The following is a 23,502-nucleotide window of genomic DNA, read 5'->3' on the forward strand; positions in this document are numbered from 1 at the left end:
CGGTTCATTAATATTATTGGACACCTGGGTTCTAGCCCTACCTAGTGAAGTCTTGGCCACCCACCCCTGCCTTGGACGGTTTTCATGAAGGAACCGGAGTATTCTAGGTCGTTGAATCCCCAACAAATCAGGCAGCCGGGAGGGAGGGCTAACGTTACCCCTACCCTTCCACCAAGAAGTCTCGCCTACCTCCCGCCCTATCATGGCATTTTCCGTGCGCATCTAATGTTGCAGTTTGCTGTCCCTTCTCCTGGCTAAGTGACACGGCAGCATACCTAGCTCATTCATCATGACCCAGAGTTATATGATCCCGTGGGTTTATGACTTCGGGATATGGATTTTCGCGTGTTGTCTAGATATTTTCTTCCGTGAAATTTATTCCCGGGGAGCATGGCGGATCCCTAAGAGCGGCCCGGTGATCATAGTCGCCGCGCCGCATGCCAACCAATTCGTCGATTCCGCTGTGTTAATGCGCAACATGAGACGCTATGCTGGACGCCGCACATCTTTTCTCACGGCGGACAAAACTATGCGCGACCCATACATTGGGAGGATGACTCGTCTTATGGGGGCTGTATCTGTGGTCAGGGCAATGGACCTTGTCAAGCCTGCTGAGGGCACGATTTGCCTGCCCCATCCGGAAAATGACCCAACTCTGGTCCGCGGGAAAGGAACGAACTTCACCAACGGAGAGTTCATGGAAGGGGGCTTAATTGTTTTACCTAGGGTGGGGAGAACGAATGTCGAACAGCAAGCAATTGCTGAAATCCTGGGGCCGCAAGAACTGCGGCTCCGCAGACCATTCAAAGATTTTGATAAGGACCACCCGCTCTACGATGGATTGCGCAATGGGACCCCGTTTAAAGTCGCGCCGTTTGTGGACCAAAGCCAGATGTTCGATTCAGTGTATCGCGAACTTTGCAACGGCGGTTGTGTTGGCATCTTTCCCGAGGGAGGAAGTCATGACCGCCCTAATTTGCTTCCATTGAAAGCTGGCGTGGCTATAATTGCCCTAGGTACTCTAGCACGAGATCCTGACTGCGGCCTCTCTATAATCCCCTGTGGCATGAATTACTTCCATCCAAATAAATTCCGGTCCCGTGCTGTTATAGAGTTTGGTAACCCCGTTCAGGTTCACCCAGATCAAATTGAAGCTTTCAAGGCCGGAGGACAGCTCAAACGTAACGCTGTGGGATCATTGCTGGAAACAATTAACGACGCTCTTGCTGCTGTCACTCAACTAGCTCCGGATCATGACACCCTTATGGCCATTCAAGCTACGAGAAGACTATATAGGCCTCTACGAATGAAGCTCCCTTTACCCGTTGTTGTTGAACTTAACCGGAACCTTCTTAAAGGCTATACGCGGTTTAAGGACGAGCTTAAAGTTCTTCAGTTAAAAAAGGCTGTATCAGACTACAATGATCGACTGAAGGCATTAGGTATTCGGGATCACCAAGTCGAGTGGGGAGATGTAGAGCAACGGCCGTGGTGGGTAGTGTTTGGCACTCTGCTTCGGCGTATCGGTGAATTTCTCGCACTGGCAGTGGGAACTCTACCGTCAATTGCTTTATTCTGGCCGGTTTTCATCATTACGAAGATCGTGTCTGTCAGAAAACAGCGTAAAGCGCTAGCAGTTTCCGTTGTTAAGCTAGAAGCACGCGATGTTGTCGGAAGTTGGAAGATTATTGTGGCGATGGTGCTAGCACCGGCTTTGTACACCTTTTATACCGCTATAGCCACGGTTTGGTTGCGTTATTGTCGCCACGATGGGCATTACTGTTCTGCTGTGTCTTGGTGGATTAATCCGAGGAATTATATCCCTGATATTATGCCGTTGTCGCTTTTTTCGATATTGTTCTTCGGACTCATGATTTTCGTCTCCCTTGCCGGGCTACGCATTGGCGAGATAGGCGCTGACGTGCTCAAGTCTCTACCACCACTACTAGTCGCTTTAAACCCCAGATCAGCTACTTCATTGGCTCAGTTGCGAGCTGAGCGTCAAGCGCTGGCTGCTCAAGTTGTTGAGGTAATTGACACGTTCGGACCTGAAATCCTACCGGATTTCGAATCGGAAAAGCTTGTACATGAGGGCCCTAATGGCGATTCTTATCTGTCTCGACTGAAGAGCATGCCCCCTAGCCATGCAAGTAGCAGGAGCAGGAGCCAAAGCCGCGGCAGTGGAAGGCGGTCCAGCAGCTTTGGTTCCTTTCTCCACGATACTCTGATAAAACCGCTGTCTACCATATCGAACGAAAATTTGGTTGAGGTGAACAGGCGGATCACGGACTCTGAGCAGAAGAAACGTGGACCGTGCTCTAGAAGAGAGGCCGATTCGGACGATGATGATGTCGTCATGGTTAACGGTCCTTCCTCCATTATGACCGGTGGAGCTGAAGATAAGAAATCACGATGACGACGATGGTTAGGATGATAACAATGGCTTCAATCCAAGAGATCTATTCGGAAGGGTATATGGATTTCTAAGCCGTAAGATTCCGTTGGAATCAAGCATTGTGCTGACGCTTGTCCACGAAATATCAAACAAGCATACATAGAACAAGCCTTCGTTAAGAGGGCCACTAAGGGATGGGACGCTACCGCGAATAATGTATATAATTTTATATAATTGTAGATGCCCGTGGATGAAATTTCTATGGCCAAAGGGTAGATATAGCGGCGGATGTCCTATAAATATAAAGACATTGTTCAATTATCTTTGTACATCTATATCACAGGCGGAAAATGCTCAGGGGACAATACCTAGCTGTGGATGCCATCAAGGGGCTCATGTGACCTCACCCTAAACTACCTAGGTATCACTGGACTTCCACGCAGAATGTTGCACCATAAGATATGCTTGTCTTTTAGACACCATACATGTTCGACAATAAATATTCCTAAAACACACGGGACTACCATCCGTGACATGGCAATCACTCGTGGCTCAAGAGCTCTTCCTCCGTTGATATGCAGGCCATCCTTCTAACTAACATCTCAATTAATCTCCTGTCAAGGCCATTCGAGCGAGGTCCATCATCAGTATTTTACCTACCTCCTCCAAAATGGTCACCTATATACTTTATGGCTTCCGTTGGCACAGAGCGCCCAACCCCTTAGCTCCAGGTATACGCGCTTACATAGCCCTCTACAACCTTCTCGACGCAGCTGCGGAGTACCTCCAGCACCCGACTACAACGGCAGCAGTCCTCAATTCATTCAAGCTCCTTGACCCTGACATCCTCACTCATCTCCCTAATCTCCAACTTATTGAACAGTACGACCCTGAGGACCTTAGCCCTGACGCGGTAAGCCAACCATATGCATACGTCGCAGCAAAGACCATGACTATGGGTGCAGAGGCCTTATCCGGTGCGGGGCTAGGATTAAGGGTCCAGGAGATTCTACAGCAGGACCCGGGCTTGTCAACGGCTGGGAGTGAAGTATTTAGGAAACTTAGAAATGAACTCGCGCCTGATGCGGAGATTGGCTGGTTCGTTGTTTACAATGGAGATCCAGAGCGTTCATTTGAGGATTCTGACGAAGATTCTCCTGTCGATGACGGCGAGGATGATGTGATGGGTTGTCGTGACAGCGAAGCTGCTACTGCTGATCCTGTCGATTCTACGGTATGGTCCTATTCCCGTTCCTACGATGTCAAGCTTCATTAAGTGGCAAGACATGTCCGCGATAATGCCTGGGCGACTGATGACAACCTTATGCAGAGTGCGGATATTTCGAAATCCAGAAAGATGAGCCAGCGAATCTTTGATAGCAAATGAGATGCTCACTTATCGAATCAGAGGAATATTTTAGCGTATTGGTTTTTGGTATGCTTGAATATTTTAGTTATAAAATAGATTTTCAGGGGAGAATGGTTCTTTTGTATAGTTTGGACGGTATCACTTCATCTTTCGGGAATTTTTTGAGAGAATAACTGTTTCCTCGTATCTCCTTCTAGACAATTCAATGCTGTCTATTTCCGGTATAACATTAACGCCGCTGTTCCGAATAACTAGTTACTGAAAGGCGGTTGCACTTGGCAGAATGACGTGAGATAAGCTTCAACCACCAGCTTGGAGTATTGTACTGCAATATCTCATGCGGCAAACATACACCTCCATGAAGCATTAGCCAATGAAAGGCTTGGTAACAGGCCATATTTATGCGGCATGGTTCTTTCATTTATTCTTATCCAGAACAGGCAGTGTGTAGACCCTTCTCCAAATGCGTGAACTTCGCTAACGTGGCCAAGAGGCAAGACCCGTCTGGCAAAATGGTATGCCCCATACAATGTAAGTGACATCTTATCCGCCATGGTTTATATGTTGCAATTAATAGCTAACAAAGTATTAGGACGATGAGAAAGTAAAACTAAAGGGAGAGGTCCGTTTCCCGCCACCAAGAATTCCCCTCCATCTAGATCTCCCTCCTATATATGCGGAACATCCAGCGCAACGTTTCCTATATCTAAAGCCCGAGTTATCCTACAGGTCCACCGCCTCATTGCCCCTCGAGATCAAAAATATCAATCCAACTTTGTCGAGTTCCGTCGCAGCACGAAGATCGTTTATAGGCGATATGCGGGCCTATTCTTCTGCGTCTGTGTCGATGCGAATGATAATGAATTGGCATACTTGGAAGCCATACACTTTTTCGTGGAGGTCCTCGATCAGTTTTTCGGCAATGTTTGTGAGCTTGATTTAGTTTTCAACTTCTATAAGGTGCGTCTTTCGTTCCGTGAGCTATGGATGATGTCGAATATTCTTTTCTCTCTCTTTCTTTCCCCCTTCTTTTTTTTTTTTTTTTTTTTTTTTTTTTTTTTTTTTTTTTTTTTTTTTTTTTTTGGGTGCGAAATCGGGCTGTGTTCAGTGTATCGGTTTGGATGCTAATTTTTTTTTTAAAAAAAAAATTGATATATATCCAGGTTTATGCTATTCTCGACGAGGTGTTTCTCGCTGGCGAGGTTGAGGAAACAAGCAAACAGGTTGTGCTGACAAGATTGGAGCACTTGGATAAGCTTGAATGAACGCACGACTATACACTTACCCGTCGGCATGTCCTTTCCCTCAATTGCTTTCATTGATGTAATTCTCAAAAGACTCCGCCATAGAATGCCCGCACTATACACTTACTTCACATCTTGAATCCCATCATTACTCCTCGAAATACCCCGGATATGTGACATAGGAGCCTATTCTCCTCAGGTTGTTGTTTCTTATTTCACCTTTTCGCGACGGTCTCTTTTCTCTATCCTTTTGCAGTTGAAACCCGGCTTCTAAGAGGTTATCGCATGCCGCCACAACAACGTTTTCTTCTTGCTTGGTCCCTTGCTGGCTCCATGATTGCGTCGAACACCATGTGAGATTTTAACCACGTAACTGACTTCATCAACATACTGAGCGGATGATTTTGATCCCTTTGAATTGCCGAATACTAATAAATTGGAGTCATTGATTATGTTTCTGTTTACCCAAGCCTGAAAACAGCCGGGATTGAAGCCAGGATTGGTCCAAACTTTGAAACACACCCCCAGGTCAATGGAAAAGTAGGTTTCAGTATAAACGGTAGAGTTTCTGCTGATCAGTGGCCTCTTGCAAGAACATTCCATTTCAGCAATTATGTTACGCAACCAGATGGGAAAGCTTGCGCGTATCTTCACACCAGTATAACTCCCACGCGTGCATCTGGTTGAATCTGTCAGTTTTCATTAGTGCAGGTTTTCCGTTGCATGGCTGGCAGCAACCGGGACAGAAATTAGGATAAAATATTTCGGAAGATGCCAGAAGCGCCGAACCATAAACTACAAACTCCTGTCAGTCGTCTGCTACATCCTTGACGACGTGCTGCGGACATCCGAAGTTCTCGCTCCTCGCTCCTCCTTCCAAAGATGAGACTCTATGAAGACGTTTGGTGCCCATGTTATCCCCACCATTGGCGTATAACAAACATACACGGCCGATCATACCTTTCCGTCTCCATATTTTTCCGTCCCCCATAACAAACCGGAGCCAGCTCAAGCTCGGGCTTTTGTAACAGTTTAGATCAAGGATCAGCGCTCTGCTCTTCTAATTCTAGGTTCATGACCTATACGAGTTGATGAGAGATGGGCATCCCGACTTTTTTCTCTCGATCTTTTCATCTCAATATTTTGCTTCAAGGCGATTTTGACTACACTCATTTCAACACGAGATTTCCTTCTACACTGTCTATTTTTTATTTATTTTTACTTTTTTTTACATTGGCATCATCTAACGAATCGTAGGATCACACTCCTTGTTTTCAATTATTGCTGTTTAGATATGACTTCCGCAGAGTCCCTCCCTCCTCAAACATTAGCGGATATTTTTACAGAAGATACCTGTATAGAGCGGCAGAAATGGCATCGGACAGTTCCCATGAAGGTGTTGACCATTGGCGTAGGGCGGACTGGTACTGCATGTATGTCAATTTGCGATTTCACGGCAAAGGAAGAAATCATATAAAAGAAAATGGTCAAATTGCTGCTGACGATATGTTCATATAGCCTTTCGAGCCGCTCTGGAACGCCTCGGCTACGTGGATACATACCACATGATGAGCGCAAGCGTTGAGAACCCTTCAGATTGCCTGATGTGGTAGGATGCGCTAGCAGCCAAATATGATGCCGTAGGCGAATTCGGGTGAAAATAATGGAATCAACTCCTGGGGCATTGTCATGTATGATTCCTTCGCACGCTCCGGAAATGATGCATTCATGTATCTATATAAGATATCGACAAGAAACACTTACGTACTTCAACAACAACAGGCTGTCTGCGACTGGCCTGCGTGAGCCTTTGCAAAGAGTTAATCGAAGCATATCCAAACGCCAAAGTCATCCTCACGACTCGGGACGTTAATTCATGGCACAACTCCGTCATGAAAACCGTCTGGTAGCGCGTCACCGATCCGGAACATAGACTCGTCTCCGACTTCAGCTGGACAGCCAGCATGTACCGCCCCATGCTTCAGAAATTCTTCGACACTTTCTTCAAGGGCGATTTCCCCAATAAGGGGAAACAGGTCTATCTGAACCATGTCGAGGAAGTGCGCAGTCTTGTCCCGAAGCAGCGATTACTGGAGTACAAAATCGGCGAAGGCTGGGTCCGCTATGCGAGTTCCTGGGTGAAGAGATTCCAGACGCTGTCTTCCCCAGAGGAAGCATCACGCAGGGGTTTGTTGAGCGGTGCCGAACGTGGAATCGCAGGCAGATGATGAATGCTAGTCCCCAGGCCGTGGCCATGTGCGCCTCTATGATTGCCACCTCCCTTGCCGTTACCATGACCTGTAAACGGCTTTTCCGCTGATTCCATAGGTTCCGTAAACTTGTTTCTTTCGCGAATGCTTCAGAGCTCAAAAGGCGCCGGTTCGCTACTTCGTGACTTGAGTTATTCGCATTCATTCCTTTTCCCCATACTCGTCCATTTTAATTGAGATATTTTGGGCATGGCCTTTTCCTTCCTCTCCTCTCCTTCCCTTTCCCTTGCTTTCCTTTTTCCTTTCTTTTATTTCTGGTTTTTATATCCCCCAAGCTAAGCTGTGATTCATGTTTCTAAGCAAGGTCGGACTTGCGCATCAGGTTCCTTGTTTCGCATTAGGCACTAAAACACCCTTTGTTTCTGATTTCTACTTTGAATATAGACATGTTCAGGAGTATTCCTCATATCTTCACCTTTTGGCCAACTAGTTACTGTATAGATTCTCTTTTAATTTGACTTTTCTCAGTTTGTGCATAGAAAAGCTATATATCTATGACAAATATCTTCTCTCAGCATCAAAATTAACAGAAGGTCTAGATTTGAAACAACAAAATTTTCACACATGCATGTATTCAGAGTTTTTAGGATACATGAGTTACATAGTTATGATGTCAAACACATAAATTCCCTTTTTGATCCCTGACTTTGTACACATAAGATGGAGCCAAGGCCCACGATCAACATCCCGCTGCTAGGGGCACAGCGAAGACTGGTATACCCCCAATAAAAATGCTATATTCTACTTACTTTCGACTCCAACCGCGCTGTCAACTCATCGACGAACACAAACTTACATATGTAGTGTGTATTGATCGTATGAACGAGTCCAACTTGCGCGGCCCCGGTAGATGCCTTAAATTATCTCTCTCCCCCTTTGGTTACTAACCTTCCTCTCATGATGGTCACCAGAATATCCTTCAAGCAAGGTGGTAGAAAATTAAACATGCTGGGCAAACAAGCAGGTCGTAGCAGTTTCGAAAAGGAGGGCAGGAATATATGTAGTATGGTTAACAAAGTGATGGTCAGTGCATGGAGTAAAAAGATCAACCGAACTTTTACTCTGGTCCCTTTCCTGCATTTTTATATGGAGGGTATTTGGATTGAAACACCCATAAAGATCCATGATTGAAGTAGTATTTCTCAGGCACACGACATGCATATGTAACTGTACAATACATGTGGTACTGATCATATGTACCTGCTCCATAGGTAGGAGAATCTTTGTTGATCTGAAAAGGATTATTTTCCGAATTCCCCCCGTTTACCCCTGATGTTTGCAACTACCCAAGTACGTACAGTGCATGACCCTTGCGCTTCGGCGTCATCACCATGCATAAGAGGAAAAGTAATGGAACTTTGTGGAGCTGGTGAGCGTTAGTTGAGGTTATACTTCCCAGAGATTTTTTTCCCCCGTCCAGGGCTGGGCATGAACAGGGTAGATGTAGACCCCGGAAAGGAAGGTAGCGAGCAGAAAATACTATGTAATAAGATTATCCATGATGCCGCCGCCAGTGGATAGAGAAGGGACCCGAAGACAATCTGTATAAGAATTTGCAGTATTTTATGAACGGCAGTGAAGTATGGCGAAGGGCACATGTTGATGTACTCCATTAGGTAGGGCAGGGTAGGCCAACTTGTGAGATGTGATAATTACAGCGCAGCTACTCGTTCTGCAGTTGTTGGATGTGTATTTACTGTATCTAGATAGTTAGCCATTCCAGCTGTGGCAAGAAACATTTCATGCTCTAGAATCTATGTCACTTACATATCTCTCGCCTTCCAAAATCTTCCTGAGATTTCAATACAACAAGAGATCAACCAAGTGGGATTGATTGCAGATCGCCAGCAAGGTTTGAAAATCTATTGTCCCCCCCGATATATCCGAGCAGAATAGTTTCCAATTTTCCAATCAGTTTTTTGGTCTGTCTTGCAGACGCACACATAATCGAGAAAGTTGTTGCCGGATTTTGGAATCTCGATAGTTATATGTTACGCTCGCGCCATAATCTGGAAACTGTTCGACTTTAGGGGCTTGAGGGGGGGCGTTGAGCAATGGCCTGGACTCATAAATCGAACGACCTCGGTTTTGACAGGCATAAGCATCGCATACCGAAGGCCCGTGGGACTTCTGCAAGTGGCCTCGAGCTACATATCAACAACCTTGGAAGCCGGAATGGGAGCTTTGACTTGGATTCACAACAGGAATGGGAACCAGCAATTATGGAAGGAGGAGAGCGCGAACATAGGCGAATTCCATCGTCGTCGTCGACGTTGCACTTCGGCGCAGCAGAAAGGCTGGAGAGCAATGTGAAGCCTCAGCATGTGACGTGGATGTCTCTTCCTCGAAAAGACCAGCTGGTAATACTTGGGATATGTCGGGTGTTCGACTTTCTCTAGGTCACCTCTCTACAAGCTTACATGTTCTTCAACTCAAATCGTTTGACTCGTCGCTATCCGATTCAACAATCTCGACTCAGGCCGGTTTTCTTCAAGGCGCATTCACGGCTGCTCAGTTTGCTACTGCTGTTCCCTGAAGTCATGCTGCCGATGCTAAATTGGGTGAACGGAAATTTGTCCTGCTTCTAGGGACGAGCGTATCCTATCTGGGTATTGCGTTTTCGACGTCGTTTACCCAGGCCATGTTCTGGCGTTCCTTTGGTGGAGCTATCAGTGGTATGGTTGGAATTATCCGGACCATGATAGTGGAAAATATCAGGAAGAAAAACTACCAGTCAAGAGCCTTTTCGATTCTACCAATCGGATTTAATATTGCTTCCCTATCCGGGACAGGTAAGGCTGTGAGACATTTTCCCATGCCATATTGCAAGCATCCTTTTGTCATAACTGACTCATAGACTCATGATACATTTCCTTGTAGTTATGGGCGATTTCCTGGCCGATCCTGTCACTAGTTACCCACGACTTTTTGGAGAAAAATTGACTTTTGGAGACAATGCTGGAGTCACGTTGTTGAAAAAGTATTTTTTTGCGCTCCTAATGCTTTTAAATACCGTTCTCATGACTATTTGTGCAGTTTTGGTTGCATAATTTCTTGAAGAGGTAATCGTCTATTCGGTGAAAGGAGTCAGGGTCCTATCACGGACCTTGACACTCCCAGCATCCATCATTTTACTAAACAATTGTTCGTCGCATCTATTAGTGCTGGGTACTGTCCATGGCATTATTGGACAGTCGGTTTCATCCGCATTCCGCACAGTTGGCCCAGTTTTTGCGTGGTCATGGTATGGTCTGGGGCTCGAAATTGGTAGTTATGGTGGGATTGGCATTGGGCTAGTGGCGGTTGTCTCATGTCTTGGATGCACAGCGGCATTTTGGGTTTATGAGGGGTCAGGCCACGAAATAATTCTGTCTGGAGAAGAAGAGCAGTTAGCACTATGGAGTCTCACTCCTTCGCAATTTTATTAGTCCCTGCGTTAAGATTCGGAACCATGGAGATGGGTCGTGAACTGTTGGGCCTGCACCATATGTGTGAGGTTGTGTGTTTTGGGGGGCTGCATCCCCTGATTTTCTGCATACTGCGTAAAAACAGGTTTTCTGAATATCAAATACCATCCTCCCTCGCGTTAATTCCTGCAAATGGAATAGATTCGACTTTCGTGCCCTGTAGTGTTGACAGGGGCCTTGGAATCGCGTGGTTCCCCACCTTGTAAAGATTTGGTGCTTATGCTAGTTATGGCTTAGCGCCATTGGTCGGCTGCGCTCGGTAACGCTGTCGACTAGCCGCGGAGCCGCGGGTATATGACAACTCACCGATGTTCTTCGCGATATGCGTACGCTCTGTGCTCGGGGTTGAGACTGCGACAGTAAAATTTGTGCGTCCGTACTGTTGTGTTCTTGCGGAAGTCGAAGGCAAATTGGGTTTTGATCCCCTGAAATGCATTCCATGGCGCTCTCGTTTGAGTTGAATGAAACCCTAGCTGTCCAATCTGTGGTTGTTTAACCCAAACGGAATTCGCGTTTCTGGGCGGCGGGGATCTTGAGAGGAATAAATACAAATAGGCAAATAATACGACGTCTCACGCCCTTTTCAGCATGGGTATAGAGGGACTATTCTTAACATGGCATCGAGCCATTGGCCAAGCGCAATTCTTCTCTGCTTATGTGGAGACCCTGTGCGGACCTTGCTCAAGAGAGAACCCCACATGCAAAGCTCCAGCATTTTTCGCTATTGAAAATCCAGCTCTTCTCCCTTCTTCAGATGAGCTCTATTTTGCAACAACTTCACATAACTTCCAATTACTCATTCGTTCTCGAGTTGTTGGATGCTGAGCTCGAATTTTCCCAAAGCAATGCGCAGAGTCAGATATCAATCTTGCTTGTTTCCTATCGCGCCTTTCCCGCACTTCAATGAGATGGACTTCAGAAGCCACGCAGATCGTCATTTGTGCCGCACTCAGCTCTCTCCAAATCTTATTTCGATGTGGCTACCGATTGCTTGTAAAGTGCGGCGTGATCAAGTCGTCTAATCGATCATGGGGACCCGATGATAGCTGGATGACATTCGCACTGCTGCCCCTAATATGCCGCACTGTTGCTATGATAAGAGTGTTTGGTCTCCGGCTATCTCCTTCAATTGATGACCAGGTGTTGTCGCAAAAACTCATCTTAGTTGGTCGTGTATTCTATGCTCTTTTGTGGGTGTTATTTCCTCTTCATCTAGTTCGAAATTAGATTTACTTTAGATCTACGCGAGATCCGAGTGACAGAAGAAAAAGTTCAAAGTTTATGGACATCACCTAATATTTTTGCCATTCTTCAGTCTTTGGTGCATGAAACTTTGCTTGCTACGGTTTTATAAAAGGCTGGAAACTGGGTCCAACAAAGTCCATTACTCTCTCCAGTTCCTGCGGGCCTTTATCGTGGTAACTTTCTTCGCTACATTGCTGGCTACACTGCTTGAATGTCAGCCATTGTTCATGTAAGACATCCCCCCTCTCAGTTATCAATTACACCCCACTAATAAAATGGCTGTTATGTAGGTTTTGGAATCCTAAATATTCGCATCGTAAGTGAACTTTAGATGGGCATCATCGTGATTTAACGCCCTATTTTCATAAATGTTTTCAAGTGAAAGCTAATCATACTACGCCAATTTAGATCCGTGTCGGAAAGGAATGTCTAATTTGCTCACCATGGGCTCGTTAAACATCGTAACTGATCTTGCTTTGATTCTCTTCCCCATTCCAATGCTCTGGAGAATGACATCTCTCGACTTTCAGGCGTATGTACTGGATCTCATGGCCTAGTCAAGAACCCAGTATCATTCACGCTTGCTAATCCTCGTATAGTAAGCTACAGTTAACCCTATTGTTCCTAGTCGGCATATTGGTTGTTGTAATAACAATTACGCGACTGCCTCTGATATTAAGTCACTCAGTGGCTCAAACTACACGTTCTCTGGTACATGCTCCAAAACTCCGAAACTTGACGAGTATACTGTATTCAGTGCTAATGGGGAGATACTATCTGTGGCGACACTATAGTGGGCATCCATTGAGATAGTCTGCGCAAGCATTGTTGCAAATGCCTCATTTTATTATGCCCTTTGGCAAGGATCAAATCGATACCGCGCCCGGCCTGCTGATTACGACGACTCGTCTACACCATTCCAACTTTCACATCGGCCTAGGAATGAAAGTGATAGCCGCCTCAGCACACCGTAAAACGAAGGTGGACCAGACGAATACATTATCTAAAATAACTTGGGGCTGAAGCCCCCTTCTCTATCTACAACATTCCCGGCGCTATAATCAGGATATTCTATCGTGCACGGAATAGGCAGCTGCAGCGATCTATCCGCAGTAGATTACAACATGCGCTCATTTGACCCCGATAACATTCCAGTCTCGGCGCCAATTCTGAACCCGTCTCCAATTAAACTTATTCCTCCAGCCCGGAACAATTTCTGTCAGTGCCAGATCTCAAGACCTTTTCTCCCTCCTAGATTGTACGGTGAAGTTAGCAGGACAAGCATCTGGCCAATTCGTCCAAGTTCCGGCACGGAGCATAAGTATCGAGCGACAGCAGTCTCTGACCGTTCATACTTTTATGCGCCCACGTAACCTATCAAGCCCTCTCATTTGGCATAAGTGTTGATGGGAACTATACCACGACCACGACAACATTAATTTTGTGTTTCTCCTATCTTCGGCAGCTCTTCATACGCTGCACTGGTAGCATGACCTGTAGCCTTCCCACCGCGCACAGTGGCCTGTTTCAGACGAATTTCCAATGAGGTTCAACGGGCCAAAGATGGCCAAATTCTAATTTCCGAGCTTGCGGAATATGTCTACTGGCTCCTCCAATTGGTTAGAACTTCGCTCTATAGTCGGATGTAATGGCCATGGAATTGCTGCCAAGTCGGGAGGGAAACCCCTGAATGTACAGTACATGTACAGAGTACATGTACCTGGTTGGAACGAAGGGATAAACGCCATATCTTGTCGGACTACCTCCTCTCAGCTTTCGCCTTCGTCTCCGCGTCAGCGCTGAAGCTCAATATTTTATAGATTCGGAGTCTACCGATTATGCCTCAAGGATCTCCATACCCGTTCGCTCAAATAATTTTTCTATATGTTTTTCAAATCATATACACCATCTATCAGCTAAACACACTCGGCATGCACTTTCTGAGCTTTAAAATCTTCCAGAGATTTCGACCACTCGTTATCCCGCATGGCTGGTACCAGACAATCACCAACTTATTAATTCGAGCATTTCATTTTCTGGTTACCTGCATCGGGTACTTGCTTTATGCTATGCTCATAAAATCTGAAACGTAATTTACTTTGGATGCGCTTTCCCGCCTCTATTTTTCTTTCCGTTGCAACGCTGGATTACCAATCCCTCCAGTTGTGCCACTGTTGTGTGTTACAAATATCGTTTTCCGTCAACAATTACACAACCACACTCAATTCTGACCATTGATTGTATTTCGAATCAAGCTCCACGCTTCGTATCACACCTCACAAGTCCGATGTTGCACCCAACAACGGCTCAACTTCAATTTACACTGCCGTGCAGCTTAATACGCTCCCGGCAGCCATGTTTAGGAACATGTTCTATCTCTTGTGTCCTATTCCGGGCAAGTGGGCTCATAACTTACAGAGTGCCCAGATGGCTAAACATAAGTAAGTGGTGGCATCCTGGCTTATCTGTTTAATTTACCTACACGGACCAGGCATCATCGTATCCATTTGAGCGAGTGCCGCCGGATGTTGAATAATATACAGGCGGCTTTTCCTGTAATAGAGTAAAGTATACTCTGTAAAAAGAAAAAAATAAAAAATGGCGGAAGACAAGGACAGTGAGAAAGTTTCCCCTGCGCGGAAACAAGAATGTATTGTCGATAATACCCTTCTCGATGAATCGTCAATCATCAACATGGATTATTCTGGCGCAAGAACGACATTAAGCCCGGAGGAAATCAATCTTGTCAGGAAACTAGATAGATGGATAATGGTAATGCACATATATCTTCGCTATTCGCTACACTCTGAAATTGCTAACGTATTTCAGCCAACTCTTTGGGCTATGTACTGGCTTAACTATCTCGATCGGAACGCCATTGGTACGCTTTTTTATCCTCAGCCTCATCCTCAAGGGGACGGGGGGGGGATATGGACACCGGATCATTCTTGGTGGAAATCAAACTTACATTGTCGTAACAGCCCTTGCCCGCGTAGATGATCTCGAGCAGGATCTTCACCTCAAGGGGAACGGTAAGAGTCGATACTTCCTCGTCCCATCAGATCACTGCCTTTGACTCACTTATTTTTAGAATACAATACATGCATTTCTATCCTTTTTGTCGGGTACCTGATTGGGCAGATACCATCTAACATGTATCTCACACGGGCTAAGCCGTCATATTACCTGTCCTTCTTCATGGCTCTGTGGGCTATCGCTTCCGGTCTAACAGCTTTAGCAAAGGATTTCAAAGGTCTTTTGCTGACGCGCTTCTTTCTTGGTGTCCTAGAAGCTCCGTATTATCCTGGCGCTCTATACCTGCTATCAATCTTCTACACACGTAAGGAGATAGCCACCCGGATTTCCATACTCTACACTGGCAATATTTTAGCCACCGCATTTGCTGGCTTAATCGCTGCTGGAATTTTTGCAGGAATGGATGGGCGGTCTAGTATCAAGGGATGGCAGTGGCTTTTTATTTTACTAGGAATTGCCACGTTTGTTGTCGCCCTTGGATCGGTGTTCACACTCCCAGATGACCCCTTAAGCACCAGATGGCTCACACCGAAGGAACGCGAACTTGCACACAATCGCATTACCAACGACACTGTTGACCGCCAATCGCAAACCACAACCTGGGTCGGGCTCAAAGCAGCCGCTAAGGACTATCGCCTCTGGATCTTTGCCCTGATGCAGCACCTCCATCTTGCTGCAAATGGATTCAAGAACTTCTTTCCCACGGTTGTCCAGACGCTCGGTTTCAACAGACTTATAACATTAATTTTAACATGTCCACCATATTTAATCGCGGGACTGATATCCGTCCTCTGGTCCATGAGCTCCGGTAGATTCAACGAGCGAACATGGCATATAACAGCCGCAAAGGCTATCGCGGTAGTCGGATTCGCAATCGCGTGCGCTACGCTGAACACAGGGGCGCGATATGCTGGAATGGTAATATTTACCATTGGCACATATGCTGTCAATTCGATTATCCTGGGCTGGGTAGGGTCCACTTGTGGACAGACGAAGGAGAAAAAATCCGCGTCTCTCGCAATAGTCAATACCATTGCTAATGTGTCATTTATATGGACTCCTGTAAGTGGAGTTCCCCGTTGGAGCTTTCCAAGATTGCCTTAATTAGCTATATGAATACTCTTTCGATTTTTTGTTAATCCCGTGATAGTATCTCTGGCCCAGTTCCGACGGACCACGGTATTTAATCGCCATGTCTTCGAGCATTGGGCTATCAATTGCAACTGCAGTGGCGGCATGGGGGATGCGATTTATCCTCCTGAGGCAAAATAAGAAAATTAAACAAGTTAGCGAGGGCGGCGGCCCTTGTTATGCTTATTGATTTTGGTTTAAAAAATTACGTTTTACTGAAAAATGGTATTGAATATGGAATGGGATGGGAACCATTTGGCTACATGTCAACTGCGAGCGATCTAGTAGACGTTAGAAATTCCCTACAAATTAATTATATAGGCCCATTCCAATTCTACCTATCGGCCTAACAGGGTGGCACAGGGTATTCTGCCCTTGTAGAGTGTTGAATAGGGCAGAATGGCGAACAAAATACACATTCTTGAAATGATTTGGAGGGAAATTGAAGACATTGCACAGAGTCAGATATGAAAGAGCTTTTGATTGACTAAATAAGATATCTACTATAGTTAATGTTATCTTAGCATGCCCAGTCCCTCTTCTCAATATTTTTAAAACGTCTATTAAGTTCTACGACTGAACGGAACTCGGGCCGTCAAAATAGATAATACTCACCGCAGAATCCACCCTATTATTTCTTTCATGAAATTTGGAAAATACATATATAAGTAGGTCAACAAGTTTAAATATTCCCAAAAAGCGTCCGATTCACATAATGCGAAAACTTGAAGCACGCCGCGTTGATTAAATTGCCGAAATCATAGCGTACCAACTTCTTAGACAACTAAGGGCATCGTTCCTTGCCATAACTTCGTAAAGCAAAGTCTCCCAGTTATCCCTAGTAGATCCCCAGGTCCAGGTACACCTTTTCCAGAAGAAGCTTCAAGTCCGGTCCAGAACAACGCGAAATAGCATTTCTGACTTGAAACTAATGAGGTCTTGTTCACTTGGCTTTTCCAGTTGATTATAGCACAAATAATTGACTTCTCGCATCCTGCAATGGCTGTTGGGTAAGTGGCGTTCAAAATTCCATTGCCTGGAGCCCCCTGTAGGCTATTTGCGCGATGAGACTTCGACTGCCATTTATTTCCCATTGCGCCAGGTTTTCCCGTGCAATGGTCATTCCAGAACCTGGCAAGTAATGCGCAGAGGTTGGACAAAAGCAATAGATACCAAGCTCAAAATTTGAAGGATAGAAGATACAACCTAGGATTACTCGGATCGTAACCAGGGGTCATCAAGGAGTTCTTTTGCTGATTGCCTCGCTTCCGGATTCCACTGTAGCATTTTCCGTACGAATTGAATTAACATATCTTTATTACTGTCGGAGAGGTTTCTTTCCAACATTTCTAGTGAAATGGCTGGAATGTCAATTGCACCTTTCCAGGCTCCTATAAACCCCCCAGCTATCAGTTCTCATTTCCAACAGCAAGCACATAGTTGTGGAGACGCACCTTGATAATCAAAAAATTCTGGTGCGTATTCACTAGTTACGTCTTAGAAATCCAACCGGTGGAGTCCCAAGCAACGCAACCATTTCAGCCAAGTGATGCAAGTTCAAATTCTGCCTATTTTCGTCACGAGCGTCGAACAAGTGCATATTTTCAAAGAGATCCCAAATCTAATTGACTACTCCGTAGTCAGTAACGCATAATGCAGTCCAATGCTAGAAACTTACTAGAACGCCGACATTCCAGATATCCACCTTGTTGTCCCACCTCATCCGCAGCAAAACTTTAGGAGCCCGATACAAGTAAGGCTGAATATCGTCATGGCACGTCGTTGAACTAGTAAGAGCCTCCCCAAAGTCACATATCACACAGGGCGGCCATGGATTTTCGGAACTGGTAGATTATTCTATCGCCGTCAATTTTTTCGAGGCCTAGGACTCTCGAGCTCATTCTATTCAAAAGTAGACAGTATGGTTTCATCTTCTATGGCCAACGTAATGTTCTTCTCTTGGATCTAATGTGACATGTCACTGAAAAATAAACGAGTTTTTTTGGGGATTGTGTTGAGGTCCGAACCAGTATGAATGACTTGAGCTTCACTATGGAGGAAGTCGAGAGCATAGAAGATGTGGATTAAGGTAGGCTTCAACAGGTCCTCCGGGAACTTCCTTGAGGGTGCTCTAGCCCTAAGTTCTGCCAGGCTCATGGCAAGGGGTTTATGGACAAGGCATAAATGGTTGCCTTTTGGTAAGCTGATGTCCAAATTATCCACCGCAGTGCGCACAAGGGTAGATCCGATATGTTCAGTCACGATCAGGTTCAACTGGTTGTATACATGCAGCTCTCTTTGGGCTTGAGTGAAGTCTCGCTCGTAAACCTTCATAGCAACATGCTGGTGACCCCTAGAGATAGAATGTTAAGCTGTGAAATATAACTCATCTCCTTTCTCGATTTTTATTTTCTTAATTATTTTCAAATTAGATAACTTTACTTACTGCAAATCCCGACAGAGCCAAACGGTCGAATATGCTCCAAATCCTAATTTTCCTAGAACTTGATACTTTGAATGAAAAACACATCCAATGCGAACAGGGTAGAAAGCATCAGGCGAATACCATGCATAGTCGCCTCGACTGGTAAATCAGGCAGCGTGCCAGAGGCCAGGATTTTGCGTGGGCTCATTCAGGTTCATGACCATTTTAGCCACTTCATTGCCACCCCCTTCTGGTATTCCTCACAGCCTCTAATCAGAAACTCTCTCTTTTTCAACTTGTTCCTTGGGGAGGAGAAATTTGTCTGAGTTGAAGCCAGCATTTTCGGCCCTCCCTCTGGTAAGCGTATTTCATGAGTGAGCTCTGTGTCCATGGTTACAACTTGACAGGCTCAACAATGGTAATATTTAGGCAAAGGAAGGAGGCCACAAGATGGTGTGGATTATAGTAACAAGCCAAAATCTAGTGAAAAAGGGCGACTCCCTTTCTTCTATGGTCTGGCAGGGGATTGCAGGTCTGCCGCCCAGCTGAAATTGCTCCATCGCGTAAACTTGGCAAAGTTGTTGGTATTGTGTGCTATGCGTCCTTTTAGCGGTTGGCTGATGGGTCTCCAGAAACATGGTGGGGGATATGGTGAGAAGGAGAGAAAGAGTTGAGGCAGACGTGAGGATACACTCGCTGGCACTAATCCGGAGGAGAAACATCCAAATCTTCCAGTAGCTTGCTACCTATGTAGATAGATGTATATATACGGAATCAAGTTTCAATTTTTATTCTTCTTGTTGTAAGCGTGATCTTAATAGTGATCAAAATAAGACTGCTTTATACGAAATGCAGCAGAAACATGGCTCCTCTCTTCGTTTAACTGGGAATACAGGTTATCCAACTCTAGCAACGTACAAAATGTTCTTGATTAAATACTGAGTTGGAATATATATATAATAGTCCTCCCGAAGAACAACTGAGCAGGATAGATATAGGAACCTAACATGTCCAAAAAAGAATAATAATGCACAAGCTTGCTTGCAAGACAAACTCAATCAGTAACAAATGTGATATTCAAAAGAGAGTTGAGCAAATGTCACTATCATCCTGTTCAGATTTAACATGCACAGGTTCATTGTTTGACAGTTTGACAGTACTGACCCTCTCACTTCTTCAACGCAGCAAATCTCCTAGCTAACTCATCGACGTCGGGAATGCCGCTTTTTTTGCTCTCTACCGCAGCAGTAGCAGCAGGGGCATGTGTCGGCGCCTGAGACTTAGATGAGGATGTGCCGTTCGTAGCCGACTCATTAGATTTGTGATTAGGAATCACAGTACTTCCAGATGATGACTTTTCCCGTGGACCTGATTGTGCAGGTCCAGGCATATGTGCATCCTGTGGAGTGGAATCCTTTTTACTCCCATTCAAACCATCAGCTCTACTACCGTCAACATGTTTCGTCTGTGACACATCATTTTCATAAGCAGGCGGATCGTCTTGTTGTTCGCCTTCCCCTTTAACCGTCTCCCCCTTCCCCACCCCCTCCTCTTCCCCTTTAGCTCCACCATCTGCCTCCTCATCATCTTCCTGATGCCACGAGATCCCATGTGCCTTCGCAATCTCCTTCAAATAATTCTCCACCAGCAATTCAGGCGGATTTTGAATTCTCAACCGATCAATCAATTCGTCCGGGAGCGGGATGGAGGGGTCAGCTCCCTGGGCTTTATTCGCAAAGTCACTGCCCCATCTCTGTATAAGTTTTGCGCGCAGCTCTGGTAGGCCTGGTATATCACGCGGCAAGCGCATGTAGCAGTAGAATATGACTGCAGCGGCCTTATCTAGGTCTGGGTCGAGATAAACGTCTTTTTCTGTCGGGGGGGTAGATGGAAATTCTTGCCGCTGCTGTTGTTCATCCTTAGCTTGTGCCTCCGTCGTTGTCGCCGTTTCATTCTGAGCTGTAGACGTTTCGCCACGTCCAGCCCGCTGTTCGAGGTCATCCGGTCGTTGTGTTGTCGACGGTGGTGATTGTGGAGGTTGCGAGGGCCCGAATCCCAAAGCCTTCCATATTCCCCATCCACCTCCGCCAGCGGAAGGCTTAGAATGAGTCGCGCCTTTCGCATGCGCACCCTGTTGATTCTTCTTTGGCCCAGCCCGCTTCTGTCCTAGCGCGATATGGTCCACTATATTCGCACGCACATGAAGCTGCTCACAGTATAACTCCAAAATCTCCAGCGCAGCAATCACATTATCATTTCCAATGACATCTTCGGTTTTTATGCGCGCGAGATCGTCACGGCCTTCCTTGAGCAGCTTCGCGAGCTCACGGTGCTTGGCTTTGGAGTAGCCGTGGCGTTCCTTTTTCAGCTGGCGGATTCGGTAGATGAGAGCGCGGAGGGAGAAGATAAGTTCGGTCTAAGGTTTACATTTTGTCAGCTTGCCTGCCACGCGGGGGGTTATGGTTTAGATGAGATGAAGGGGAATTTGCGTTGGTGAGGGGATGGGATGGAGGGGGCGTACAGTCTGCTTTGGCACGGGCATGTCTACCGTGAGTTCATATCTCTGTAGGAGAGAATAAAGCGCTTCTCAAGAAAAGGTTTCATAAATACATCTCTCCAAGATCCTATTATCTCCGCAATGCGCCGAAACTGCAATTTTGATGGTCGACGTTAGGGAGGTGAGGTTACCTATTGTGAAAGTGTGGGGTTGGTCAGGCCGGGGATTAGCGCCAGCGTCACGCCTATCGATAGTTAACGATCAACAGCCACGGCCCATAAACTACATCATCCTAGTACTCGTACATTAACTGGAGAGCAAAACTGACGTAACAAGATCAAAATCGCAAAAGATCAGACTGCACTTCAATACTTTCTTTCAGATGGGACCTTAATTGTGATATTAATTTTCATTAAACTACGCTCTTCTTGGGCACATCATTACTTTTGGATCCTTAATTATCCCTTGGGTATCGGGCATCCAGCAATCGTGTATCAAAAGATCTGGCAATTAAAATTAGATAAAATGAGAAACACAAGTGGCTAACCACGAGCGCCACCAAACACCTGCCATATGGAGGCTTGTATCGTTCCCTGGAATCAACGCCATGCTGAACGTGAGTGTAAAATGCAAAAAAAACACCGGGTCATGTACTGCTGCCACGGAAAAAAATGGGAGCAAAAAAAGAAGAAAGAAGGAAGGAAAGAAGAGCCAACCGCCTGTTAACCTGCCCCCTCAAAAAAACAGCCCTTGGAGTTTTCGCGTTCAGAAGAAACGGAAAATCTCATCGTCAACATCATCGTCACCCGCAAGCCACGGGATATCCTCATCAACCACATCGTAGAAAACGAGCCCAAGGCTAAGAATGGTATCGAGACTAGGACCTTCCGAAATGAGTGGGGAATCAGACGCGGCATTACTTTCGTTGTCATCCTCGACGCGAAGAGTCCCAAACCTCCTTTGCAATTCTCTGCGATCCTCGCTCGTAACGAACCCGCGTGGCGCTTGTCCAAATCGCCTAATTGCTCTGCGAAGAGCCCTTGCTCTTCTCGCATGGTTTGCGCGCTTCATAGAGGATATCTCCTTCTTGGTGAAGATATAGGGAACTTTCGTAATGGGGTGGATGTGAGCGAAGTGGCATTCGTTTCCAAAGAGACATTCCCCCGAGAATTCCGGATGAAGGAGACCGCCGACTTCTGTGTCTGGGTTCTCGATAATAGGTAGATCACGCCATCGTTGAATGCTCTCTGCAAAATAGCGGCAGGGGATTACCTTTAGGCGGGCGAGGTATCTATCAATGATTTTAGCCTTGGCCGGGTTGTCTGCTCCAGTCGAACTACTAGGCTCAGCGATTCCGGTGGAGTCATTCGTAGAAGCAGTTTCGCTCCTGGCAAGCCCAGTGGTTGCAGCGGTAGGTTGTGGCGGGGTTGGAAATACTGAGCTGGGCACGACAAATTCGCTTTTAGTCCGGCAGAGCGGGCACGTCTTAGTTGTCTGTCTTGGGACACGAGAATCGGGAGTATTGATCATATCTTCAGCAGAAGTGCCCACAGAGGAGCGCCAGCTCCGTATACAGCCTATCCAAGTTAATCACCTGATATTGCTTGAGTGAAGGTCAAGAAACAAGGTGGATGAGTGGAATACGTACTTAAACAAAAGACGTGATCACAATTGACAAGCAGGCCGAAGACAGTAGGAGTTTCCATGCAAATTCCACACGGTTCCTCAGGGGTCTCTGACTTAGGAGAGTTAGCTGTCGTGGGAGGAGTCTGGTTTGAGGTGGACTCAGAAGAAACCGAAGGGCCTTTCGTATTAATTACGGTTGCATGTTAGCTTATTGAGACTCATTCTAACAAAAGCGGGTTTAGAGGAGTTGAATTAGCTGCGAGGATCAAACACCTACCAGCTACAGCTGCTTCAGCGCGGGTATTTACTGCGGTTGCACCGGCTGCGGGGCGCCTTGCGGGCTTGTCCACGCCGGCCAGAGCATCATCATGGCGGAAATAGCATTCACGACCACGGAAACAATGGCCCCTCTTCCACCACTTACAGTCGACCTGACTTGCGGGAAGGCGGGCACGTGGCCCAGGAGTTGTTTGCGAATCAGTCTCCATATTGAACACGGAGACGCGGCTACTCGAGCGATCTCAACAAGGATGTTAATTAAAAGGGGGAAGAGGTGTGTTCCTCCTGTTCCTCTTAGACGTAAAAGCAGCGCATGGTTTGGCTGGGTTAGGGAAAGTGGCTGGTGATTTGTGGCACACCAGCGGTAACTAACTAAGTTAGTTAACTAAGTACTTGTGGCTGGTTACTCTCTCTCTCTCCCCGCATTGACTAGTTACGGATTACGTCACTTGTCCATCAACCTGTAAACGATACAACCTACTCGATACTCTCTATGTAGTAGTTATAGACGGGCCTCA

The 23,502-nt window shown here is 46.0% G+C and overlaps 10 protein-coding genes across 10 annotated transcripts; 7 read left to right on the forward strand and 3 right to left on the reverse strand.

Annotated features, from left to right (window-relative positions):
• The first annotated feature begins 19 nt into the window (after positions 1–19).
• BDCG_00995 (acetyltransferase) lies at positions 20–2,846 on the forward strand. Its single transcript, XM_045416516.1, has one exon. It carries the CDS (start codon positions 290–292, stop codon positions 2,414–2,416), a length of 2,127 nt encoding a protein of 708 aa, XP_045272223.1. The 5' UTR covers positions 20–289; the 3' UTR covers positions 2,417–2,846.
• A 219-nt stretch (positions 2,847–3,065) lies between these two features.
• On the forward strand, positions 3,066–5,029 carry BDCG_16246 (uncharacterized protein; the record flags this gene model as incomplete). The annotated part of the gene is made up of 5 exons (XM_045425497.1): positions 3,066–3,629; positions 4,263–4,295; positions 4,357–4,386; positions 4,494–4,724; positions 4,928–5,029. 5 exons carry the CDS (start codon positions 3,066–3,068, stop codon positions 5,027–5,029), a joined length of 960 nt encoding a protein of 319 aa, XP_045279391.1.
• A 1,273-nt stretch (positions 5,030–6,302) lies between these two features.
• On the forward strand, positions 6,303–6,621 carry BDCG_16247 (uncharacterized protein; the record flags this gene model as incomplete). Its single annotated transcript, XM_045425498.1, has 2 exons — positions 6,303–6,441; positions 6,527–6,621. The coding sequence occupies 2 exons, from the start codon at positions 6,303–6,305 to the stop codon at positions 6,619–6,621; spliced, it is 234 nt and encodes a 77-aa protein (XP_045279392.1).
• Positions 6,622–6,972: 351 nt separating this feature from the next.
• On the forward strand, positions 6,973–7,236 carry BDCG_16248 (uncharacterized protein; the record flags this gene model as incomplete). The annotated part of the gene is made up of 1 exon (XM_045425499.1): positions 6,973–7,236. The coding sequence occupies one exon, from the start codon at positions 6,973–6,975 to the stop codon at positions 7,234–7,236; it is 264 nt and encodes an 87-aa protein (XP_045279393.1).
• A 2,096-nt stretch (positions 7,237–9,332) lies between these two features.
• On the forward strand, positions 9,333–10,706 carry BDCG_00999 (MFS transporter; the record flags this gene model as incomplete). Its single annotated transcript, XM_045416517.1, has 4 exons — positions 9,333–9,638; positions 9,917–10,070; positions 10,159–10,308; positions 10,441–10,706. 4 exons carry the CDS (start codon positions 9,333–9,335, stop codon positions 10,704–10,706), a joined length of 876 nt encoding a protein of 291 aa, XP_045272224.1.
• A 942-nt stretch (positions 10,707–11,648) lies between these two features.
• On the forward strand, positions 11,649–12,964 carry BDCG_01000 (uncharacterized protein; the record flags this gene model as incomplete). The annotated part of the gene is made up of 6 exons (XM_045416518.1): positions 11,649–11,935; positions 12,061–12,219; positions 12,281–12,306; positions 12,399–12,522; positions 12,590–12,701; positions 12,785–12,964. The coding sequence occupies 6 exons, from the start codon at positions 11,649–11,651 to the stop codon at positions 12,962–12,964; spliced, it is 888 nt and encodes a 295-aa protein (XP_045272225.1).
• A 1,624-nt stretch (positions 12,965–14,588) lies between these two features.
• BDCG_01001 (MFS transporter) lies at positions 14,589–16,347 on the forward strand (the record flags this gene model as incomplete). The annotated part of the gene is made up of 5 exons (XM_045416519.1): positions 14,589–14,762; positions 14,820–14,871; positions 14,972–15,022; positions 15,082–16,088; positions 16,177–16,347. The coding sequence occupies 5 exons, from the start codon at positions 14,589–14,591 to the stop codon at positions 16,345–16,347; spliced, it is 1,455 nt and encodes a 484-aa protein (XP_045272226.1).
• Positions 16,348–16,933: 586 nt separating this feature from the next.
• On the reverse strand, positions 16,934–19,257 carry BDCG_01002 (CMGC/SRPK protein kinase; the record flags this gene model as incomplete). Its single annotated transcript, XM_045416520.1, has 8 exons — positions 18,724–19,257; positions 18,604–18,655; positions 18,133–18,510; positions 17,836–18,001; positions 17,652–17,778; positions 17,612–17,629; positions 17,374–17,548; positions 16,934–17,288 (listed from the first exon to the last, which is right to left on the reverse strand). Exons 1-8 carry the CDS (start codon positions 18,788–18,790, stop codon positions 16,934–16,936), a joined length of 1,338 nt encoding a protein of 445 aa, XP_045272227.1. The 5' UTR covers positions 18,791–19,257.
• Positions 19,258–19,260: 3 nt separating this feature from the next.
• On the reverse strand, positions 19,261–21,316 carry BDCG_01003 (uncharacterized protein). The gene is made up of 2 exons (XM_045416521.1): positions 21,104–21,316; positions 19,261–20,998 (listed from the first exon to the last, which is right to left on the reverse strand). Exons 1-2 carry the CDS (start codon positions 21,122–21,124, stop codon positions 19,751–19,753), a joined length of 1,269 nt encoding a protein of 422 aa, XP_045272228.1. The 5' UTR covers positions 21,125–21,316; the 3' UTR covers positions 19,261–19,750.
• A 73-nt stretch (positions 21,317–21,389) lies between these two features.
• BDCG_01004 (uncharacterized protein) lies at positions 21,390–23,325 on the reverse strand. Its single transcript, XM_045416522.1, has 3 exons — positions 22,983–23,325; positions 22,728–22,883; positions 21,390–22,656 (listed from the first exon to the last, which is right to left on the reverse strand). Exons 1-3 carry the CDS (start codon positions 23,191–23,193, stop codon positions 21,845–21,847), a joined length of 1,179 nt encoding a protein of 392 aa, XP_045272229.1. The 5' UTR covers positions 23,194–23,325; the 3' UTR covers positions 21,390–21,844.
• Positions 23,326–23,502: the final 177 nt, after the last annotated feature.

This window comes from Blastomyces dermatitidis (genome assembly GCF_000003525.1).
Source record: "Blastomyces dermatitidis ER-3 genomic scaffold supercont1.1, whole genome shotgun sequence".
Taxonomy (NCBI): Eukaryota; Fungi; Ascomycota; class Eurotiomycetes; order Onygenales; family Ajellomycetaceae; genus Blastomyces; species Blastomyces dermatitidis.